Here is a 22,683-nt window from a genome sequence, read left to right as displayed (position 1 = left end):
ATACAAGTTTACTAACAGATCAAGTAAGTGGATCTTGCCATATCACAGAAACACAGCAACAAAAGCAATGAGGAGGCAGAAAATTTATCAGACAAAAGGAAGTCATAGCAAAAAAGGTATTAATTCTAAATAAAGTAGATGATCAAGACTCCACATGAGGTGATTAAGTTAAGGATCTTGATATGGGGAGATTACCTGGATTGTCTGAGTTGGCTCTAAGTCTAATTACCAAATTTCTTAAAATGGAAGGCAAGAAGGTCAGAAGAGGAAGCAGGAATTGTGATAATGAAAGCAAGATGCTACACTGCTGGTTTTGAAGATGGAGAGAGGGGCCATGATGCAAGTAATGTAGCTTCATAGGGTGAAAAAAAATCAAGGAAATATATTCTTCTCCTGAGCACCCAAAAGAAACAAGCCCTGCTGACACCTTGACCTCAGCTCAGTGAAACTAATTTAAACTCTGTTTCATGTGCACTTACAGACAATGTATATTCCACTGTTGTTGAGTGGAGGGTTCTAAAATATCAATTAGATCTAGTTGGTTGATGATATTGTTCAGATCTTCTATACCCTTATTGGTTTTCAGTCTACTAGTTCTATCTATTACTGAGAAAGGAGTATTGAAACCTCCAACTCTAATTGTGGACATTTTTATTACTCCTTTCAGTTCTGTCAGTTTTTGCTTTGGGTATTTTAAAGCTCTGGTATTAAATGCATACATATCTATATAGAACCGTGTAATGAGCAGTCCCTAAGAAGGCGAGTCCCAAGGAATTGACCTCTTGATGCTCATGCCTTTGTGTAATCCCCTCCCACTGAATGGGGGCGGGACTTGGAATTGCTTCTAACCAGTAGAATATAGCAAAGGTTATGAGATATCTCACTCTTGATTATGTTATATGGTAAAGATGAAATATCACTCCCATAATTATTTCACATCATGTAAAGCTCCATCTTAGCAGATTGGAGTGAAAGATTATCTTTATCAGATTGATGAATTAGAAGCCATGTTGAAGAAACCCATATGGCAAAGAATTTCAGCTGGCCCCTAGCAAAAGCAGGTAACTTCTCATGCCTGAGGGTGGTTGCCAATGGACAGCCAGAAACAATTCAGGGCACTTTGTCATACTGCTGCAAGGAAGTGAATTATGCCAAAAACCTGAGTGAGTTTGGAAGTGAATTTTTCTCTAGTCAAATTTATGATGAGATTGCGGCCTTAGCAGACACCTGGATTGCATACACTCTGAAGCAGAAAACCCATTTAAGCTGTGCCCTGGCTTTTGACCTACAGAAACTGTGAGATAATAAATGTACATATTGTTTTAAGTCACTTAGTTTGTGGTAATTTGTTATGAAGCAGTAGAAAACTAATACAGATGGCAATGTCTTCTTGGTGGGTAGATCAGTTATTATGCTGTAATGTTTCTCTTCATTCTTCATAATTTTCTTTCCTGGAAAGCCTAACTTTTTTTTCTTTCTCAAGTGAGAGGAGAGGAGATAGAGAGACAGACTCCTGAGTGTGCCCTGACTGGGATCCACCTGGCAACACCCGTGTGGGGCTGATGCTCTGCCCATCTTGGGCCATGCTAGCAACTGGGCTATTTTTAGCACCTGAGGCAGAAGCTCCACGGAGCCATTCTCAGTGCCCAGGGTTGATGTGCTTGAACCAATCAAGCCATGGCAGTAGGAGGGAAAGAGAGAGAGAAAGAGAAAGAGAGGGAGACAGAAGGGGGAAGAGTGGAGAAGCAGATGGTCACTTCTGTGTGCTCTGACCAGGAATCAAACCTGAGACATTTACACAACGGGCCAATGCTCTACCACTGAGCCAACCAGCCAGGGCCTAACCTTTTTGATGCTTATAAAGCCACCCTAGCTGTCTATTATTAATATTTACATAGTATGTATGTTTCTATACTTTTACATTAAAACTATAATGAATTTCTTGTAGGCACTCATTTTGGGATACTGCTTTTTATCCATTATGACAATCTCTCTTTTAGCTGCTTTACTTAGGCCATTTACATTTAATGTAGTTATTGATATATTTGGATTTAGGTCTACCATTTTATTATTTTTTTTCTTTTTGTTCCCTCTGGTTTTTTTGTTTGTTTGCTTGACATTTCCCCTTTCCCACCTCTTTTTGAGTTTCTCTGAGAATTTTAGTATTCCATTTAATTTATCTCTTTGTATATTCAAGGGAATACAATATAGATACTCAAGTTTTTACAACCTACTTAGAATCAATATTTACCAATTCAAGTAGAATATAGAAACCATAGCAATATATAGAATTCTTCTTTTATATTTGGGTGTGTTTGTGTATTATAACTACATACTATGAAAATCCCATTATACCATGTTATAATTTTTGTTTTCAATCACAGAGTACATTTTAAAGGACTGGTGAAGAGAGGAACTTCTTTCAGTCATTTTTTTTTTATATAGCAGGTCTGCTGGCAACGATTCCCTCATTTTTTTCTTTTTTGGAGAATATCTTTTTTTTAAGTGAGAGGAAGGGTGATAATGAGACAGAGTCCTGTGTGTTCCTTGACTGGGATCCACTTGGCAACTCCAATCTGAGGCCGGTGCTCAAATCAACCAAGCCATCCTTCACACCTGAGGTTGACACTTGGACCAACTGAGCTATCCACAGTGCCGGAGCCAACACTCAAACCAATCAAGCCACTGGCTGAGAGAGGGGAAGAGAGATAGAAGAGGGAGAGGGAGGGTAAGACAAGTAGATGGTTACTTCTCATGCATGCCCTGACTGGCTATTGAACCTGGGACATACATAGAATGGGCCAACGCTCTATCCACTGAGCCAATTGGCCAGGGTGAGAATATTTATTTCACTGTCATTCCAGAAAGCTATTTTTGCTGGAAATATTATTTTGGGTTGACAATTCTTTCAGCATTTTAAAAAGGTTGTAGATTTCTTGATGACTTCCTTGGTTTCTGAGAGAAATTCATAGTCATTTGGGTTTTACCCTAAATGTAATATGTCATTTTTCTCTTTCTGCTTTAAATATATTTTGTCTTTTGTTTCAAAAGTTTAAATATGTATAATATGTCTGGGCATTGACTCATATGAGTTTATCCTGTTTGGAGTTTGCTGAGGTTCTTGAATTTGCAGGTTTGTTTTTAGTTTAATTTAGAATGCTTTCATTTTTATATAATTACATATTTTTTTTCTGCATCACACTCTTTTTCTTGTCCTGAGATTCCAAAGGCATGACTGTTAGACCTTTTGTTATTATCCTACATGTCCTTGTGGCTATGTTCATTTATTCATCAATTTTCCCTCTTTGTTGTTTAGGTGAGATCATTTCTCTTGCTCTATCTTCAGATTTACTGATTTTTTCATCTTCATTTTGCTATTGACTCCATCTAGTCACCTTTAAAAATAAAGGAGTACTCAGCCTGACCAGGCAGTGGCACAGTAGATAGAGCATTGACCTGGGATACTGAGGACCCAGATTCAAAAGCCCAAGGTTCCCAGCTAGAGTGCAGGTTTACCAGCTTGAGTGATTGATCTCTACCTTGAGCGTGGGATCACGGACATGACCCTGTTGTCGCTGGCTTGAGCTCAAAGGTTGTTGACTTGAAACCCAAAGTTGTTGGCTTGAACCCAAGATTGCTGGCTTGAGCAAGAGGTCACTGGCTCAGCTATAGACTTTCCCCCTGGGGTCAAGGCACATATGAGAAAATAATCAATGAACAACTAAAGGTGCCTCAATGAAGAATTGATGCTTTTCAACTCTCTCCCTTTTTGTCTGTCTGTCCCTCTCTCTGTCTCTTTTGCTAAATAAATAAATAAATACATTTAAAAGAATAAAAAAGGAATATTCATATATTTGTTCTAGTTTGTAGTTAACATATTGTATTTGGGTCCAGATCACAAGTTCTGACTTGCTTTTTGTAGATCATGACTCCAAAGTTAATTTAGTTTTCAAAACTTTTGCAGCATTATTTAGATCTGTCCCACAGGTGTTTTATCCAGTGGCTAGTCTAGGATCTGGGTGATCTGTTTCTTAGTTCAGTTATTGTAGTCCTTGGTATGCTGTTTAAGAGAAGATCCACATATAGGTCAAAGTGGATCTAGGAGTTTATAATGACTTGATAGGATTCTTTTCCCTTCTCTCTTTCCACAAATTCTCTGATACTTAGAGTTCCCAATTTTGAGCTTTCGGCAAGAAATCTGAGTGTTTACTCTTCTGTTTTGCACTTCCTACAACTTTGCCTATGCCTGGAAGAAAGTAACAGGAGTACAGAGAGGGAGAAAAATATCCCAGGGGTTTTTTCCCTACTATCTTGGAACCACGTCTACTCCAACCATAGAGGAAGGGTCCCCTCTCCCTTAGCATTTAAGCACTTGATAACACCACTCCCTCTATTGCCACTGTCTAAGGAGATTGTGTATCGGCTAGAGTGCGAGAGAATTGGGGGGAAATCTAGATGAAGAAATTCTCCTGCTTAAATAAAGTCCTAATCAGGCCTGCCAGAGTGTTTGTTCACCAGGGGAACCAGGAAGGCTGTAGTGCTCCAAATAGCTTTCCTACTTAATGCCATCTCTACCTTATTATTAATCTTTTAGTTAAGCACTATTTTCTTCAGTGAATCCCCTTTAAAATGCAAACAACTCTGGGAGAGAAATCCTGGCAGCTGGTACAGATTTCAGAGTAATTCAATAAAAATTTATTGAGTATAGTGCTAGGTACTGGGAATTCAGTGATTAGTAACTTGGTTTTTCTTTTCTTCCTTGACCAGAAGAACAAGGTGGATTGGAAATTCTAGGTCCTGAGAATTTGTTCCAAGAGGTTTTATCCTCCAGAGTCAATTTTATCATTTTTTCCAGAGCTGAGCCTGGTCCGAAAAATCATCCAAAGACTTTCTGGGTTCCCTAGAGGTCAGTGTAAAAGTTATACCCGCTGCGCCCCACGTGGCACCGCTCATCTACCTTGAATGGCAAGTGCTCAGTTCCTTCAACCCTCTTCCTATAATCGGAAGTTATTCTATTTCCCAAGTGGTGAAGGATATGTTTTTAACGCTCTACCTCCATTCTGACCCCTTGTGGGTCCTCACTTTGGGACAACTAGAGCAAAGGGTTGAATGAAGCCTGGCAGATTTTGGGAAGTCCAGAGAACTGGCAGGCAATGTGAAAGATGTGGAAAGAGAGGTGTAGGGGATAATGTGGCTTCGCGGCTTCTCACTTTCACCAGGGCCCCCACTTTATTGGGCCCAGGGAGGCTACACAGTGGTCTGAGATCAAATACTCGCCGTGGCCCCAGAGACAGCGCACGTAGCGAAGCTGACGCTCCTTCCAGGCACAGGCGACCTCTGGCGTCCGGTTTAGGAAGCGTGGTGGCGAGGCCTCGGGAATCCTACCCCACGATCCCAGACGGCCCGACCAGGTACGCCAGGACCAGGCGAGGAGCGCAGAGAGGCCAGGGGCTGGCGGCCAAGCCCCTGGGTCGGAAGGCGACAGCCAACACTCCTTTGGTGACCCGGCCAACGCTGGGCCGGGCACGGCAGTTGGCCAAACAGGTGCGCGGGCGGGGGGGCGGTGCTTGGGGATCCTGCGCACTGCGCGCGCTCCTCCCCCGACTGGGCACCAGTTGGAGGTGGAGCTGCGGCGGCCACCGCCACTCCGGCAGGTCCGCGGCGTGGAGTCAACCCATCGACGGTGCGAGTTGCTTGTCCTCGCGCTCAGGAGGCCAGGCGGCTCTGGGGCCATGGAGCCTGATGGTGACGCGGCGCGTCTTGGCCTGGGGCGGGCAGCCCGGACGCTGCCACCGCGGCTGCTGCTGCTGCCCCTGCTGCCGCTGCTGCTGGGTCGGGGGCTGCGTGTCGTGGCCGCGGCTTCTTCCTCTGGGGCGGCGGCTGAGGACAGTAGCGCCATGGAGGAGCTCGCCACTGAGAAGGAGGCGGAGGAGAGTCACAGGCAAGACAGCGTGAGCCTGCTCACCTTCATCCTGCTGCTCACGCTCACCATCCTCACCATCTGGCTCTTCAAGCACCGCCGGGTGCGCTTTCTGCACGAGACCGGACTGGCGATGATTTATGGTGAGCACCCCACTTGCCCCCACCACCCCTGACACCCTCAGGCGGCCGGGCCCCTGAGCTACCCCCCACGCTTCACTATGCTTCCCCTTTACTTGCAACACGTTTCGTTCCATTTCCTTTTCCCCGCTGAGGCGGTGTTAGTTCCCAAGGTCAACTACATGTTCTGGTTTTCTGTCACTATTGAAAAGAATTCCACCCCATTTTGACGTTTCTTCATGGGGAACCAGGAAAATGAAAGGCACAGAAGTGGCCTGGTTCTGTCCACCGGGTTCTGGCCACCCACCTCTCTCCATCGCGCCCCCGGATCCCTGCCCCGGGTCAGTTCAGTGGGGTTTGAGTGCCCTGGCAGGACGTGGGTGACTTCTCAGGGGACTGCGCCACCCCAGAGGCAGGCCACGGTGAGGGTGGGGGAGAGGGCTTAGGGCTTCCCGGCTTGGGTATGGGCTGGCGGGGCCTGGTGGATGCTCCATCTATCATCAACCTTTCTGGGTGTCCACTTCTGAGATCTGTGTTCCCTGGTCTCTGGTTAATAAAGTCAGAGTATGAAGCGCTGTGAAAGATGAGTGTGTTTCAGGATACAGAGTGGTGCCCAACCATGTCGGTCCAAGTCTGGGAGATGGGCACGCCTTCCACCCTTTTGTCAAGGTGGGAAGTTATACCCAGTTACTTGCCTTCTCTAAGCAGAGAGGAGCTTATGGACACGACTTTGAAGATAGTGGGTTTTTAAAAATTATTTATTTTTATTTTTTTGTGAATGTATGAACAGTAAAAGTAGTGGTTTTAATTCTGAAGTCAGTCTTCTTTTGTTGTGAAGGGTGGGCTGTTGCCGCCATCCTCTTCTGTAGTTTATGCACATGGTGTGTCATATGCACAGTGGTCAGTACAAATCGTCTGTCATTACATTGGTTTCATTAACCATAATCTGAATCATCTTTTTTCCCTCACTATACCCCCCCCCCTCCACCATGACTCCAAACTGGAACCAAGTATTCATTCTTTTTAAATTTAATTCAGTAGAGTTAAGGCCCATGTTGGCATCCTCATGTGAAATAGATGAGCCCACTTTATGACTGTTCCCGATAGGCAGCATTTTACTTTATCACTTATACTGGAGATATTTCACCACTCAATTTCCATTCAGGGTTCCCTGATAGAGAATGGAAAGCAGACACCTTAATCTTTAATGTGAAAATTACCCTTGGCCCTGGGCCTTGCTTCTTGGAGTTCTTAATTGGTTGTTGACAGCCCAGGCTCATGTCCATCAAGATTATGAAGTGCTGTTGGGAGCTTTTATGTTTTCAGGGGGGTAGTGTCCTCGACAGATCTTGAATTGAAACAGGATCAGGTCCAAAATTGAGTTTGGTTATTACAAATTACAGTATCAACACAAACTTTGGCCTAGTCATTCTTGAGCTCTGTGATTTGTGTCAGTGGTGATAGATGTCTGAAGCTAGGGCTGCAGGTAAGCTACAAGGTTTCCTGAGCGGAGAGCAGAGTGGGGAGTTGAAGCACGTTATCATTTCTAGTGATTGACTCTGAGCCATAATGCAATGAAGATTGCCTTTATATTATATAGATAGCCCTGAAAATACTTTTATTTTATAGCCCCTATATCCAATTCATTATAATACTATGTGAAATACTTTTAGAAGGTAGCTTTGACAGGCTCATAAATACATGTTCAACTACATGGAAAATAAATGGGGATTTAAAAATACGTGAGTGTTTTTGAATGGTACTCCATGTTCTTAGGAGCTCAATCACCTTTATCTTAAGGCTTAGAAACAGCAGTGGAATTTTCCTTTGCTGATGTGTACTTTTTAAACTCATCACAAGCTTTTAGTCATTGGGGCTGTTTCATTTTGTGTTACTGAAATCTGGTTTAATTGATGATTGTTCAGAGATGGCAACATCATCTCATAGAATTTTGTGTAATTTTTGTACTGTCTTTAGGTTGTAGTGTTACTTGGAAATGTATTAAGAAATTTAGTCTGTCAGTATTTGATGTCCTAGGTTATGCCAAATATTAATATTTTGACATGGATTGCTTATGATTGTGAGAAAACATTTCTCTCTCTCAAGGATATTCTCTTCTGTGTCAAGACCTCTCTCCCCCAATCTGAATTCTAATGTCATTTGACTAGCTAATTATTCATTATATTCTGAAAACTATTGGGATTCTGATAAAAAATTCTGTATGAAAATCTTTGAACACTTAAATAAATACAATATAGGTTTTCAGAACTTCTCTTTTTTAATAGTAAGAAACAGATTGTATTTGTCAAGGTCAGTAGAGGAAGTGAGTAATTGTCCTATTGCCTCTGAGTAATAAAGGACAACATGACCCAAGGAAATACATAAGTATCTGCTGCATGCTGGGTGCCCAACTTCATATCTGGAGGTAAAAAATTTAACTTAAATGTGGGCAAATTTTTATGAGTGAAAGAGTTCATTTGTGAATTTCAAACATTTTACTTTGAAAATTTTTAAAAAATCTAATTTCTGCCACTTTGAAAGTATTTAACTGGCACTTTAATCTTAGATGAAAGGCTTTTATATATTATCTATTATATATAAATGTATTTAAATTGTGATTATATATGTATATGTATGTATGCGTATATATACATACACACACACCATATATATATATACACACACACAAACACACACACACACACACATACACACTTGCCAGTATAATCATGAAATATCTCTGGAAGGACATATAATAGACTAAGTCCCATTGGTTTCCTTGATGGAGTTGTAGGAACTAGTTGGCTGTGACATAGGGGTTGGAAGGAGACATCACTCTATACCCTTTTGTGTTATTGGATGTTTGAACTGTGGAAGTATGTTCATGCATTCATTCTGTGGCATTTGTGATGGTATTTTAAGATTCTCCTCAGATCATCTAATTTGATACGCACTTCTCCCTACTGAAATCACATTATACTGTCAGTTTGCTGTGACCTTTCCATTGCTGTCTGTTCCCATGGAGCTTCAGGAGTGCTGTGCCTGGAATTGAGACAATATGGGGAAAAGGAAAGATGTTTTCTTTCCCCTCCCTCTCTTCTTTTTATCCCAGTATTCTCAGTGAATACTTGATGTTACATTAGGAGTGGTGTGCACAAATAGATCTAATAACAAGCACTTACCTTGGTGTGAAGGACCTAAGGACAATAAGAGACAGATACACTATGAATGCTTACCATATAAATGGAAAAGGACTTCCTCGCCAACCAAGGGAGAGTTGTAAGCACTCCTCCCTGACAACAGCCCCAGACAGCTACAAGGGAAGGTGACCACAGACCAGACTCCAGGGAAGTTGAAAGCAGCGCCCCAGACCCTGAAGTAGGAGCTGCATGGCAGCAGGCAAGGCCACCAGTCTAACCTGTTTTGTCAGGGCAGGGAGCTCCCAGCTGTCTGGCTCTATAATGATTAAGTGCTATCCTAAAGTTACTGGGTATAGCTTGTCTGTACAGCAGAAATTGCAAGTGTTCGAGGCAGGGAAAGCTGGTATAAACATACTGTGTCAGTTAATGGTGATTCTCTCTCATGTGTACAGTAGTTCCACTTCCCCCTAATGTTTTTTTTTTTGTGACAACTGATATGGGTTCAAAATATCTAACCTGGCTATGCTAGCCTACCACCTGCTTCTTATTTCTTTCTGTTCCATGCCTATCAACTTTCCAAGTACATACTGGTCAGCCCCTCCAGGTTCTGTGGCCAGTGGGCTCATTATTGCTTTGTTGGAGCTGGATTGCTAAGCACAGCCTGAGAGTGGGTGCATAGTCAAAGTCTTAAAGGAGAAAACATGACATTTTGCAATAGCATGAATTTAACATTTGAGTCTGTAAGCAAACGTTTCAGGACCACCCACTTCCTGGTTAATCAGGAGCCCTTGTTATTTATTTATTTATTTATCTATTTATTTTTTTGGTGACAGAGAGAGGGACAGACAGGAACAGACAGGAAGGGAGAAAGATGAGAAGCATTATTTCTTCATTGTGACACCTTCTTTGTTCAGTGATTGCTTTCTCATATGTGCTGTCATGGGGCTACAGAAGACCGAGTGACCCCTTGCTCAAGCCAGTGACCTTGGGCTCAAACCAGCGACCATGGGGTCATGTCTATGATCCCACGCTCAAGCCAGTGACCCCATGCTAAAGCTGGCAACCTTGGGGTTTCAAACCTGGGTCCTCTGTGTTCCAGTTCGACGTTCTATCCACTGTGCTACCACCTAGTCAGGCAGGAGCCCTTGTTTTTATAAAGAACTCATTACTTCGGCTCTCGATTGGGACAGCTGCATGTGGTCTCACTTTGTTACCAGATTGAGTAGGTTCAAATGCTAGCCTGGTTACTTTTAAAGGTGTATATAACACTGGGTAAGCTGTCTAAGCCTTAGTTTCCTCTTTACAAATTTGGAGGCAATGCCACCTTACAGGATTATTGTATGAATGAGGTACTCTAAAGGTCAAGTGCAGTTTCTGGTATTTAAACACTTGGTAAATATTAGTTTTCATTCTCACTTTAGACTGTGATTCCTTGGCCAGTGTTGCTACTTGAGGTTGGTTCAGTAGAGGACTGCTGTAATTTGACAATACATTAGGATAGAGTGAGTGGGGGTGAGAACTGTAATTTTTTGTGGGCTATTTATAGTTTTGTTTTATTTTTGAGCGAGAGACAGGCAGGGACAGACTGACAGGAAGGGAAAGAAATGAGAAGCATCAACTTATTGTGGCACTTTGATTGCTTTCTCATATATTCCTTGAGCGGGGGGCTTTAGCTGAGCCATAGACCCCTTGCTCAAGCCAGTGACCTTGGGCTCAAACCAGCGACCTTTGGGCTCAAGCCAGAAACCATGGGGTCATGTCTACCATCCCATGCTCAAACCAGTGATCCTGCGTTCAAGCTGGTGAGCCTGCATTCAAGCCATAAGAGCCTGCACTTGAGCTGGTGACCTGGGGTTTTTTAACCTGGGTCCTCAGCATCCCAGGTCGATGTTCTATCCACTGCACCACTGCCTGGTCAGGCTAGTTGGTTATTTTTTAAAAAAAAATTATTTAGAAAATTAAATTTAACAGGATAACATTGATCAATCAGAGTACATAGGTTTCAGGTAAACAACTCCATAGCATTTGAACTGTTGATTATGTTGTATACCCATCACCCAAAGTCAAATCATTTCCATCACTTTATTTTTGTCCCTTTTGACACCCTTCTCCCCATCCCCTCCCCCAAATCCCCCTCCCCCTGGTAACCACTTCACCTTTATCCATGACCATGAGTCTCAATTTTATATCTTGGTGGGCTATTTGTTAATACTTAGAAAAAATGTACAGTGTTTCCACCCTACTTTAAAAAATGTTTATTTATTGATTGATTTTTAGAGAGAGATGAAGGGAGAGAGAGAAACATAGAGTTTTTGTTCCACTTATTTATGCATTCATTGGTTTGAGTCTTGTATGTGCTCGGACTGGGGACCAAACTCACAACCTTGGCATATTGGGATGATGCTCTAAGCAACTGAGCTACCCGGCCAGGGCCTCTACCCTACTCTTTTATCCAGCAGTCTCAATTCATAGACTTTATTCTTCAGAAATTCTTGCATTAGCATGTTACATTGCTTGCCTGCAGTATTTCTTGTAGCAGAAATAAGTTGTAATTCTCATCAAGAAGGGACTGGTTAAATTATGGTACGTTTTGGCTGAGGAATACTATGCAGCTGGTTAAAAGAGGTATTTTAATATCTTCTTTTAAGGCAGCTGTCCCCACATACTGCTGTGGGAAAAACAAGGCACAGAACAGTATGTATAGTATTATCTCCTTTATTCTTTAAAAATATGTTATCTATATATATAAGCCTGATGTATAGACATTGATATATGATATATGTGCTTCTCTGGAAAGATACACAAACAAAGCAGTGGTTATCTTTTGGCAGTGGGACCAGTTGTTAGGAGAGAGGGAGGGAAATGTTACTGTTCCCTTTATACTCTCTCTCTCTCTTTTTTAGAAAAGATAAATTTCTTTTAAATGGCATTGTGGGCATCTGAACATACATATAAATGAAAACAAATGTGTTCTTTCACCACATGACAGGATTAATTCAGTTGGATCAAAAATTTAAATTTAAAAAAATTGATACCAAAAAGTAAAAATAAAAATATTGACACTATTCAAGATCTTAAAACAAAGCATGAATAAATCCTTGGATTCCTTTAATAACTTCTGAGTTGGTAAAAGTTTCTTAACTTTGATTTAGCATAAAAAACTGATCAATCTGATTAGACAAAGTTAAAAGAAAGAAAAAAATACCTTTTTGTATGGCAAATACATGAACGGCCAATATGTTACTTTTGCAATTGAAACATTGTTTTAAAATAAAGCAAATTATTTTTATCTAGCAAAAATGCATTAGAAATAGTTATGTGACTAGGTTTCACTGGTTATTTAAAAGTTAAAAATGGAACTAAAATTTGTGTTAAAATGGGAAAAATGACATTTCCTGAAGTGTGTCTCAGAAGTTTCAGAAGAAAACCTTTTTAGAATGATGTAATTAGAAAATCACCATTTCTCAACCCCCAATGATAATTGATTTAGACAAGGAATTTTCAAAGAATTCAAGAGTTCTGGGTGAGATGTTGTTGGAAAACGTAGTAGTTGCATGCTGTTGAATATCACCACACAGATTACTTGGCTATTGCAAAGGAAAGAAGGTACCTTTATAGTGGAAAGATATGGCAATCACAATCTTATAACCAAGTCATCAAATTTATCCTTGCTCCTTATGGAACTCTCTGGTATTATGTGCCCCTTGATGTGATGTAATAGTAAGCATACAGCTTTACCTGTGTAGTATTCATCCTTCAAATGTTTCTTCTCAATCTAATCAAGGTTTTAGACATACCTTTCAGTTTATAGGAAATATAGGGGACAGAGAGACAAATTACAAAATAGCATGCATCCCTGGCCAGTTGGCTCAGTGAATAGAGCATTGGCCTGGCATATAGACATCTTGGATTTGATTCTGGGTTAGGGCACATAAGAGAAGTGACTATCTGCTTCTCTCTGTCTCCCTCTCCCATTTCTCTCTCCCTCCCTCTCCCACTTCTTTGCCTCTTCCTCTCCCACTCTTTTTCCTCTCCCTCTCCCACTCCTCTTCCTCTCTCTCTCCCACTTCTCTCCCTCTTACCCCGCAGCCAGTGGCTTAGTTGGTTCAAGCATTGGCTTGGGTGCTGAGGATTGCTCAGTTGGTCCAAGCGCATCAGCCTCAGGTGCTAAAAAAAGCTCAATTGATTCAAACATTGGCCCCAGATAGAGGTTGCTGGATGGATTCCAGTCAACAGGCATGGGGGTGTCTGTCTCACTATCTCCCCTCCTCTTACTTAAAAAAATAACATGCAAAAACAAACATATCCAAGATAGGGACAATCTACAAGACAAATACTCTGAATTTTTCAAAAAGGCTTTGTGAGGAAAACAAAGAGGCAAATAAGTGTTTGTTATGGAATGAATTGTATCTCCCCCAAATTCATATGTTGGAGCCTTAATCCCCAATGTGATGATACTTGCAGGTGGAGCCTTTGGGAGGTGATTAGGGTTAGATGAAATCATGAAGGTGATATCTGCATGATGAGATTAGTGCCTTCATAGGAAGAGAAAGAAAGCAGAGTTCCACCTCTTTCTGTCATGTGAGGATAACAGAAAGAAGGCAGCGATCTACAAGTCAAAAAGAGTGCCCTAACCAGGTACTAAATCTGCTGTCACCTTGATCTTGGACTTCCCAGCCTCCAGAACTGTGAGAAATAAATGTTTGTTGTTTAAGCCTCTCAGCCTAGTATTTTTTTCTAGCATCCTGGGCAGACTAAGACTGTGTTGTAAATTAATGGAGACAAAGAGACATAACCAAAAGTAGGACAGGAAACTTGACTGGCTTCTGTTTTATGAAACTTGACTGGCTTCTGGCTCATGAAGAAAGTATAAAAATGTTTGGGGGACAATCAGGTATACTTTAATGTAGAGTTGATATTGGGTGATATTAGGGAATTACTGTTATTTTTCTCAGGAATGATAATTGAGGTTATATAGGAGAATGTATTGTACTTATTTGTTGGAGATGTAGGCTGAAGTATTTAGGGATGAAGTATATGTGTCCTAATGTATGCAACTTGCTTTGAAAAAGTTCAGTCAAAATATACACATGCTACATATACAGGGGTGGGCAAAAATAGGTTTACAGTTGTGAGTACATGAAACACAGTTTATTCTTGTATTATTATTTATTAATTATTGTGTTATTTTTTATATGACCTACTGCAAACCTACTTTGGCCCATTCCTGAATAGAGGAAACAAATATGGCAAAATACTAGCAATTGTCAAATCTAGGTGGTGGGTGAAAGGGTGTGCTTTATACTCTTCTTTCAACTATTTGGTGTGTTTTGAAACTTTCATTAAAAGAGAAGATTGGGGACAACATTAACCTCCCTATTAACCTGTTAGCTGGTAACCTGTTAACCTTCTTGCCTGAAATATTGTACAGATAGAGGCTGAATATATCCTGCTTGTTACTCTCATTAAACTCTTTCTGACACTGAGTAATGCTGTTTGCCTTTAGTTTTCATGCAATGATATTAGGCTTACATGACTTGAGAATCAGTAACACATTTTTAATTTCAATTTTTTGTTTGACTTTTAAGTTTCACATAGCTCTTGAAAAATTGTCTCTGTTCCACCTGCAAGAGACTATATTTTAGGAGACTTTTCTACATGACTTTTAAACAATGTGTATATTTGTATTAGGGTAATACTATCTGTTATAACACACCAGCTCAAAATTTCAGTAGCCTACCATAAGAAAAGTTCACTTTTTACTCATATAATGTGCCAGTGCAAGGGTCTGGCAGGTGGTTACTCCATGTGGTGATTCTGGCACCAGGTGCCTTCCATCTTGTGACTTCCCCATCCCTTAGGGTTTTTGGAATCCTTCTCCAGCCAATGAATGTGGACAGAAAAAAGAGGATCATATGGAGAAGATTTAATATGCTAAGCCTGGAAGTGTTACACATTGTTTTGTTTGCTTCTGTTGGACAGAACTTGGTTATGAGTACACATCTAACTGGAAGTGAGACAGGAAAATGTAGTCTGGCTAGAGTAAGAGGAACAGGTTTGGAAAGCAGCTAGCCAATCCTTGTTGCAATATTTGATAAGTAAGTTGTCATACATAATCCAGAAATGAGAAGTAGTAGGATTTGCATGCATTTTTTTATTGCTATTTTTGGTTGTTGATAAAATTTTTTTTTTATTTTTTAAATTTAAGTAATCCAGTTTGAGGAGAGCATTAATTTTGAGGTTATGAAGTTGTTTCAATGGACGTATTAGTATCACTCACCTGGGAGCTTGTTAGAAATAGCAGGTCTGGCCCAGACTTACTTAGAATGTCTCAGAGTGGGACTGTGCAATGAAAACACCTCATTTCCTGGCCTCTCTTGCAGTTAAGTGTGGGCATATGACCAGGTTCTGGCTAAAGCAGGGTTTGGGAACCTGTGGCTCGCAAGCCAGATGTGGCTCTTTTGATGGCTGCATCTGGCTCACAGACAAATCTTTAATAAAAAAAATAATAATGTTAAAAATATAAAACATTCTCATGTATTACAATCCATTCATTTCCTACTGCTCATGTTCATGGTTGCGGGTGGCTGGAGGCAATCACAGCTGTCCTCTGGGACAACACCAAATTTTTATTGGGTAATGCGCAACGTACACAGGTCGTTGTGAGGTCAGGAAGTAAACTTCCCTCCTTTTAATCAAGTAGTCAGCTAGCTAATTGCAGAAACCCTTTTGACGAAGAAGATGGCTAAAAGAAAAAAAGATGAGGAGTATTGTACTTTTCAGCAGGAATGGACAGAGGAATTCACCTTTGTGGAGAGAGCAGGTTCTGCAGTGTGTCTAATATGCAATGATAAAATTGCATCAATGAAACAGTCAAATATAAAGCGGCACTTCGACACACGCCATACTACATTTGCATCGAAACATCCAGCGGGGGACAGCAGGAAGAAAGCATGTCAAGAGCTACTGTGCAGAGTGCAAGCTAGTCAGCAGCAACTCCGTGTTTGGACCCAACAGGGTGACTGGAATTCGGCTAGCTTTGCTGGTGCTTTAGCAATTGTGAGAAATGGAAAGCCATTCACAGATGGGGAGTATGCCAAAACATTCATGCTTGATGTTGCCAATGAACTTTTTGATGACTTTTTGGATAAAGACAAGATAAACAAATAACAGACATGCCTCTGTTGGCAAGAACTGTTCACAATTGTACCATCATGATGGCAAATCAAATTGAGGCAACACAAGTGAAGGACATAAGTGCAGCACCATTCTTTTCTCTCACTTTGGATGAGTCAACAGACAGACGTAAGCTATTTATCCCAGTTCAACGTGATTGCAAGGTATGCTGTCAGTTACACACTATGTGAGGGAAGTCTTGCTGTTTTGCCTATGAAAGAGACAACAAGAGGGGAGGATTTATTCAAGTCTTTCACTGAGTTTGCTAAAGAAAAAAATCTACCGATGGATAAACTTATTTCGGTGTGTACTGATGGTACTCCGTGCATGGTGGGGAAAAACAGGATTCGTAGCGCTTCTTCATGAACTTGAAAAGAGACCCATCCTAAGTTTTCACTGCATCCTACATCAGGAGGTGCTTTGTGCTCAGATGTGTGGTGAGCAGCTTGGTGCAGTGATGTTGCTGGTCATTCGGGTGGCCAACTTTATTGTTGCTCGAGCTTTAAATGATCGCCAGTTTTAAACACTGCTGGATGAAGTTGGGAATAATTATCCTGGTCTGCTTCTGCACAGCAATGTGTGTTGGTTGTCAAGAGGGAAGGAGCTCAGTCATTTCGCGACTTGTCTGAGCGAAATTCGGACTTTTCTTGAAATGAAAAACATCGAGCATCCTGAGGTAGCTAACACTGAGTGACTCCTGAAGTTCTACTATCTCGTGGACATGACTGAACATCTGAACCAGCTCAATGTGAAAATGCAAGGTGTTGGAAATACAGTCTTATCCCTTCAACAGGCAGTGTTTGCATTTGAAAACAAGCTGGAACTCTTCATCACTGACATTGAAACAGGTCGTTTACTACACTTTGAAAAACTGGGAGGGTTTAAAGATGCATGTACAGCAAGTGACCCTGCTCAACATCTTGATCTCCAGCAGCTAGTGGGCTTCACATCTAATCTCCTGCAGTCATTCAGAGTGCGCTTTGGAGAATTTCGTGAGTGCACTAGTCTTTTTAAGTTCATCACCCATCCACATGAGTGTGCAGTGGACAGCACTGACCTGAGTTACATCCCAGTGTCTCCATCAGAGATTTTGAGCTACAAGCTGCTGACCTGAAGGCCTCAGACATGTGGGTGAATAAGTTCAAGTCACTGAATGAAGATTTGGAAAGACTTGCACAACAGTAAGCAGAGTTGGTGAGCAAACACAAGTGGGGAGAAATGAAAAAACTTCAACCTGCGGACCAGCTGATTGTCAAAACTTGGAATGTGCTTCCCATCACATACCACACACTGCAGCGTGTGAGTATTGCTGTACTGACAATGTTTGGCTCTACATATGCATGTGAGCAGTCTTTCTCACATCTAAAGAACGTTAAGACTAACCTAGGATGACGTTTAATGGATGGAAGTCTCAATGCCTGCATGAAGCTTAACCTCACTATATATCAACCAGACTACAAAGCAATCAGCAAAACCATGCAGCACCAGAAGTCGCATTAATGGTAAGAAGTTGTAGGTAGAGCGCAGAGCACATTCCTAGCAGCTGTGGCTTATGCAATGCTGTGAGAACACTCCAGCACCTAAAACCCTCCTAGGCACACCCAGGAGGGAGCTTGCCTGTTGTAAGGAAGTAACTCAGCACCAACTATGCAGCTCCCTGAACTTTTCAGCCATTGGCTGTGAAGGACATGCTGTAACACCCTATAGGCTGAACCTATATATATAAGCTAGCTTACTTCCTGAATAAAGCGGATCTGCGTCACTGAACCTGGTCTCCGGAGTCGGATCTCTGCGTCTCTATCGTCCTCACCCCTGGTGGCCTTGTCCATAAGAAGTACTTTACTCATCATTGGTTAGCAATAGCATAACAACGTTATTAAAAAGAATTCAGAGACTTATTGTACTTTAAAAAGGTTGATCTTACATAAAATGCACACATATACTTGTATTTAGTGTTAAATATATTGTATGCCTTTCACGGAATTACATTTTCTTTATTTTATTATTATTATTATTATTATTATTATTATTTGTATTTTTCTGAAGCCGGAAATGGGGAAAGACAGTCAGATAGACTCCCGCATGCGCCCGACCGGGATCCACCCGGCATGCCCACCAGGGGGCGATGCTCTGCCCCTCCGGGGTGTCGCTCTGCCTCGACCAGAGCCACTCTAGCGCCTGGGGCAGAGGCCAAGGAGCCATCCCCAGCGCCCCCGCCATCTTTGCTCCAATGGAGCCTCGCTGCGGGAGGGGAAGAGAGAGACAGAGAGGAAGGAGAGGGGGAGGGGTGGAGAAGCAGATGGGCGCCTCTCCTGTGTGCCCTGGTCGGGAATCAAACCTGGGACTTCTGCACGCCAGGCCGACGCTCTACCATTGAGCCAACTGGCCAGGGCCGGGAATTACATTTTAAAATATGTGGTGTTCAAGACTCTCTCAGCCAAAAAGGTTTCCTACCCCTGGGCTAAAGATTCAAAGAAGTATTATGTGGGATTTGTGGAAAGTATCCTTAAAAGGAAGGTAACATGCCCTTCTTCTGCCATGCTCTTTGTCCTCATGAATGTGGATGTTATGATTAGAGCTCTAGCTGCCATACTGGATCAGGGTTGACCTTGGGAATGGAAGGCACTACTAATAAGATAGATGGAACTGGGGTCTCTGATAGCATAGAGCGGGCATGCCAGGTCTGCATACTTTTGGACTCCTTATTTGTGAGAGATAAATGAGTCTTTGTTATTTGCTACTGAATCTAATTGTAACTTTTACTTACACCAGCCTCTGACTTCACTTGAAACTTGGGCGTAACAATATGGAAGTGTTCCAAGGACCTGAGGCAGGTATTCATGACTACAGTGGATATGGTACTTCTTGGGATTCTAATAGAGATTGAAGAATAGGCAGTACAGCTCTGGAGAAAGAGTTTGTGGAAAGAGTTAAGATTTAAAGTACCACTTACATCATTATTTGGTAATTCTTTTGGGCATCTGACAATCACCCACACATTTGGTGATTTGTTGGAAGTACTCATGGGATTTAGAGACATTTGTTGCTTCAGATTATTACAGTGATAGGATATGCAGCAGGATCAGCAAGGGAAAAAGATGTAATGGGTGAAGTCTGGAAGAGTTTAGAGATGTAGGCTTCTAAAGTTCTCCCTTAGGGGATTAGTGTAGCGTTTTACAGAACAAGCTTCTTCCTCCAGCAATTGAATACAGTAACACATACACAGTGTTTCTGCCTAGGGAAGCTTGCTTAAGACTCAGACTTTTTAAAAAATTAAAAAAAAAATTTTTATTGGTGACAGATCAGGCACTACTACTGAAATTTGTGACTCCCAGAAGGAAAGCAGGTGTTCACCATAAATCACACTTGCAAAAACTATCAATCTAGCCAGGGTGGTATGGCAGAATTCAATGTTCCAGGCATACAAAATAACCTTATCAATTAGCAGCATATGGAATATTTTATAGGCCTAGTTCCCAGGAGCTATTATTGCAAGGATCAATCATGAAATCAGGCCCTCCTAGGGATAGCAACATCAGGCCCATTATGTTAACTTATTCCTACAGAGTAACATGTGGTGTCAACTGACTTAATTTTTTGTGTTCCTGGGGGCACACACTTTTTATTTTGGCTCATACACACTCTTATTTTTTTTAAATTATTACTTTTTTAAGGATTTTGTTTATTGTTTTTTAGAGAGAGAGAAGGCTTTTGCTGTCATATCTACTCATTGCTTAATCAAGAAGGTTTTCTCCTAAAAGGGAACCCTCCTGCACTGCTGGTGGGAATGCAGACTGGTGCAGCCACTGTGGAAAACAGTATGGAGATTCCTCAAAAAATAAAAAATCGAACTGCCTTTTGACCCAGTTATCCCACTTTTAGAAAAATACCCTAAGAACACCATAGCACTGTTCCAAAAGGAGAAATGCACCCCCCATGTTTATGGCAACATTGTTCACAATAGCTAAGATCTGGAAACAGCCCAAGTGTCTGTCAGTGGACAAGTGAATTAAAAAGCTTTGGTACATATATACTATGGGATACTACTCAGCCATAAGAAATGATGACATCAGATCATTTACAATAACATGGATGGACCTTGATAACATTATATGGAGTGAAATAAATAAATCAGAAAAAACTAAGAACTATATGATTCCATACATAGATGGAACATAAAAATGAGACTCAGAGACATGGACAAGAATGTGATCGTAACTGGGGGGGGGAGGAAGGGAAAGCAGGGGGTGGGGGGAAGGGAGGGGCACAAAGAAAACCAGATAGAAGGTAATGGAAGACAATTTGACTTTGGGTGAGGGGTATGCAACATAATCAAATGTAAAATAATCTGGAGATGTTTTCTCTGAACATATGTACCCTGATTTATCAATGTCACCCCATTAAAATTAATAAAAAAGAAGAAAAAAAAGATTTCTCCTAAAAAACTTATAGTTTTGCATTTCACACTTCGATCTGTGACTTATTTTGAGTTAGTTTTTGTAAAAGGTATGAGGTTTAGATTGAGGCTCATTTTTTAATGTATGGGTGTTTAAACTTTTTCAAAAATTTTGTTGAAAAAATGATCTTTCCTTTATGAAATTACTTTTGCAACTTTGTCCAAAATCAATGACTGATATTTGTATGGATATATTTCTGTACTTTCTATTATGTTCTACTTATGTCTATATCTAGCTTTTTGCCAATACCACACTGTCTTGCTTACTGAAACTTTATAGTGGGTCTTAAAATAGAGTCCTTCCAACTTAATTCTTTTTCAAAATTGTTTTAGCTGTTCTAGTTCAAATATTTTATATTCTTAATGATTTTCTATGTAGTCCTATCAATTTTTCACCACAGTCAATTTTAAAACATTTTTTATCACCCCCACAAGTAGCCCTGTATTCATCAGTAGTCACGCCATATTTTCTCCCAACACCTCCAGCCCCAGACAACCACCAGTCTACTTTCTGTTTCTATGGAGTTACTTATTTTGGACATTTTATGTAAATGGATTTATACAATATGTGGTCCTTTCTGACTGGCCTCTTTTCACCTAGCAGGCTGTTTACAAAGTTTATTCATATTATAGCATATATCATTATTTAATTTTATTTTGTAGCCGAATCCTCTTCCATTGTATGAATATATGATATTTTATTTACCCTTCAATTGACTGAAATTTGGGTTATTTTTACTTTTTGGTTATTATGAGTAATGCTTCTACAAACATTTGTATACAAGTTTTTGTGTGGTCATTTGTTTTCTTTCTTTTTCTTTGGACGTATGTTTTCATTTTTATTGGGTAGATACTTATAAGTGTAATTGTTGGGCATAGTTTTATTTTTGACCCATTTATGTCTTTATATTTAAAGTGACTTTCTTGTAGGCAGCATTTAATTGGGTCTTGCTTTTTAAAAAGCAGGTAATATGATCTCTGCCTTTTATTGGGATATTTTGTCCATTTATATTTGATGTGATTATTGATATGGCTATTTTGAATTTGTAATCTTATTATTTGTTTTCAATTATCCCATTTGTTTTTGTTCTCTTTTCCTACTTTTCTGTCTTCTTTTTTAATTACTCAAGTATTTTTAAATTTCATTATATTTACTTGTAGTTTATTAACCATAACTCATTGCTTTGTTATTTTAATTGTTACTTCAAGGTTTATAGTATACATCTTTAACTTGTCAGTCTACCTTGAAGTGATATTACAACACTTCAGATTTAATGTAAGGATGTTACAATAGGATACTCCCATTTCTTTTTTTTTCTTTTTTCTTTTGTATTTTTCTGAAGCTGGAAATGAGGAGGCAGTCAGACAGACTCCCGCATGCACCAGACTGGAATCCACCGGGCACGCCCACCAGGGGACGATGCTCTGCCCCTCTGGGGCATTGCTCTGTTGCATCCAGAGCCATCCTAGTGCCTGAGGCAGAGGCCACAGAGCCATCCTCAGCGCCCAGGCCATCTTTGCTCCAATGGAGCCTCGCTGCAGGAGGGGAAGAGAGAGACAGAGAGGAAGGAGAGGGGAAGGGGTGGAGAAGCAGATGGGCACTTCTCCTACAAAGACAAGGATGAGAAAAATAACATAAGCAAAAAGATGATAGAGCAAGAAATGGAGAAAGGGGAAAAAAGCAGCCTAGAACTCTATACCCAGCAAAAAACGTTTTTCAAAATGAAGGAGAAAATAAAGACATATTCACACATAGAAAAGCTGAATGACTTCATCATCAGCAACCCACACTACAAGAAATGTCAAAGCACATCCTCCTGGCAAAAGAAAAATGACAACAGATGGAAATAAGAAACACTGGAATGAAGAGCA

The 22,683-nt window shown here is 40.8% G+C and overlaps 1 protein-coding gene across 2 annotated transcripts in view; it reads left to right on the top strand.

The window, feature by feature from the left end:
* Window positions 1–5,629: 5,629 nt before the first annotated feature.
* Window positions 5,630–22,683, top strand: part of SLC9A7 (solute carrier family 9 member A7) — a 178,709-nt gene continuing 161,655 nt past the window's right edge. For both annotated transcript variants that reach the window (XM_066250377.1, XM_066250376.1), the window contains exon 1: window positions 5,630–6,063. In XM_066250377.1, coding sequence (XP_066106474.1) covers window positions 5,733–6,063 — 331 coding nt within the window. In that variant the 5' untranslated portion in view covers window positions 5,630–5,732. The remainder of the gene's footprint in view (window positions 6,064–22,683) is intronic.

Source organism: Saccopteryx bilineata, chromosome X (assembly GCF_036850765.1).
Source record: "Saccopteryx bilineata isolate mSacBil1 chromosome X, mSacBil1_pri_phased_curated, whole genome shotgun sequence".
Lineage (NCBI taxonomy): Eukaryota > Metazoa > Chordata > Mammalia > Chiroptera > Emballonuridae > Saccopteryx > Saccopteryx bilineata.
This window is presented reverse-complemented; position numbering and strand designations above follow the sequence as displayed.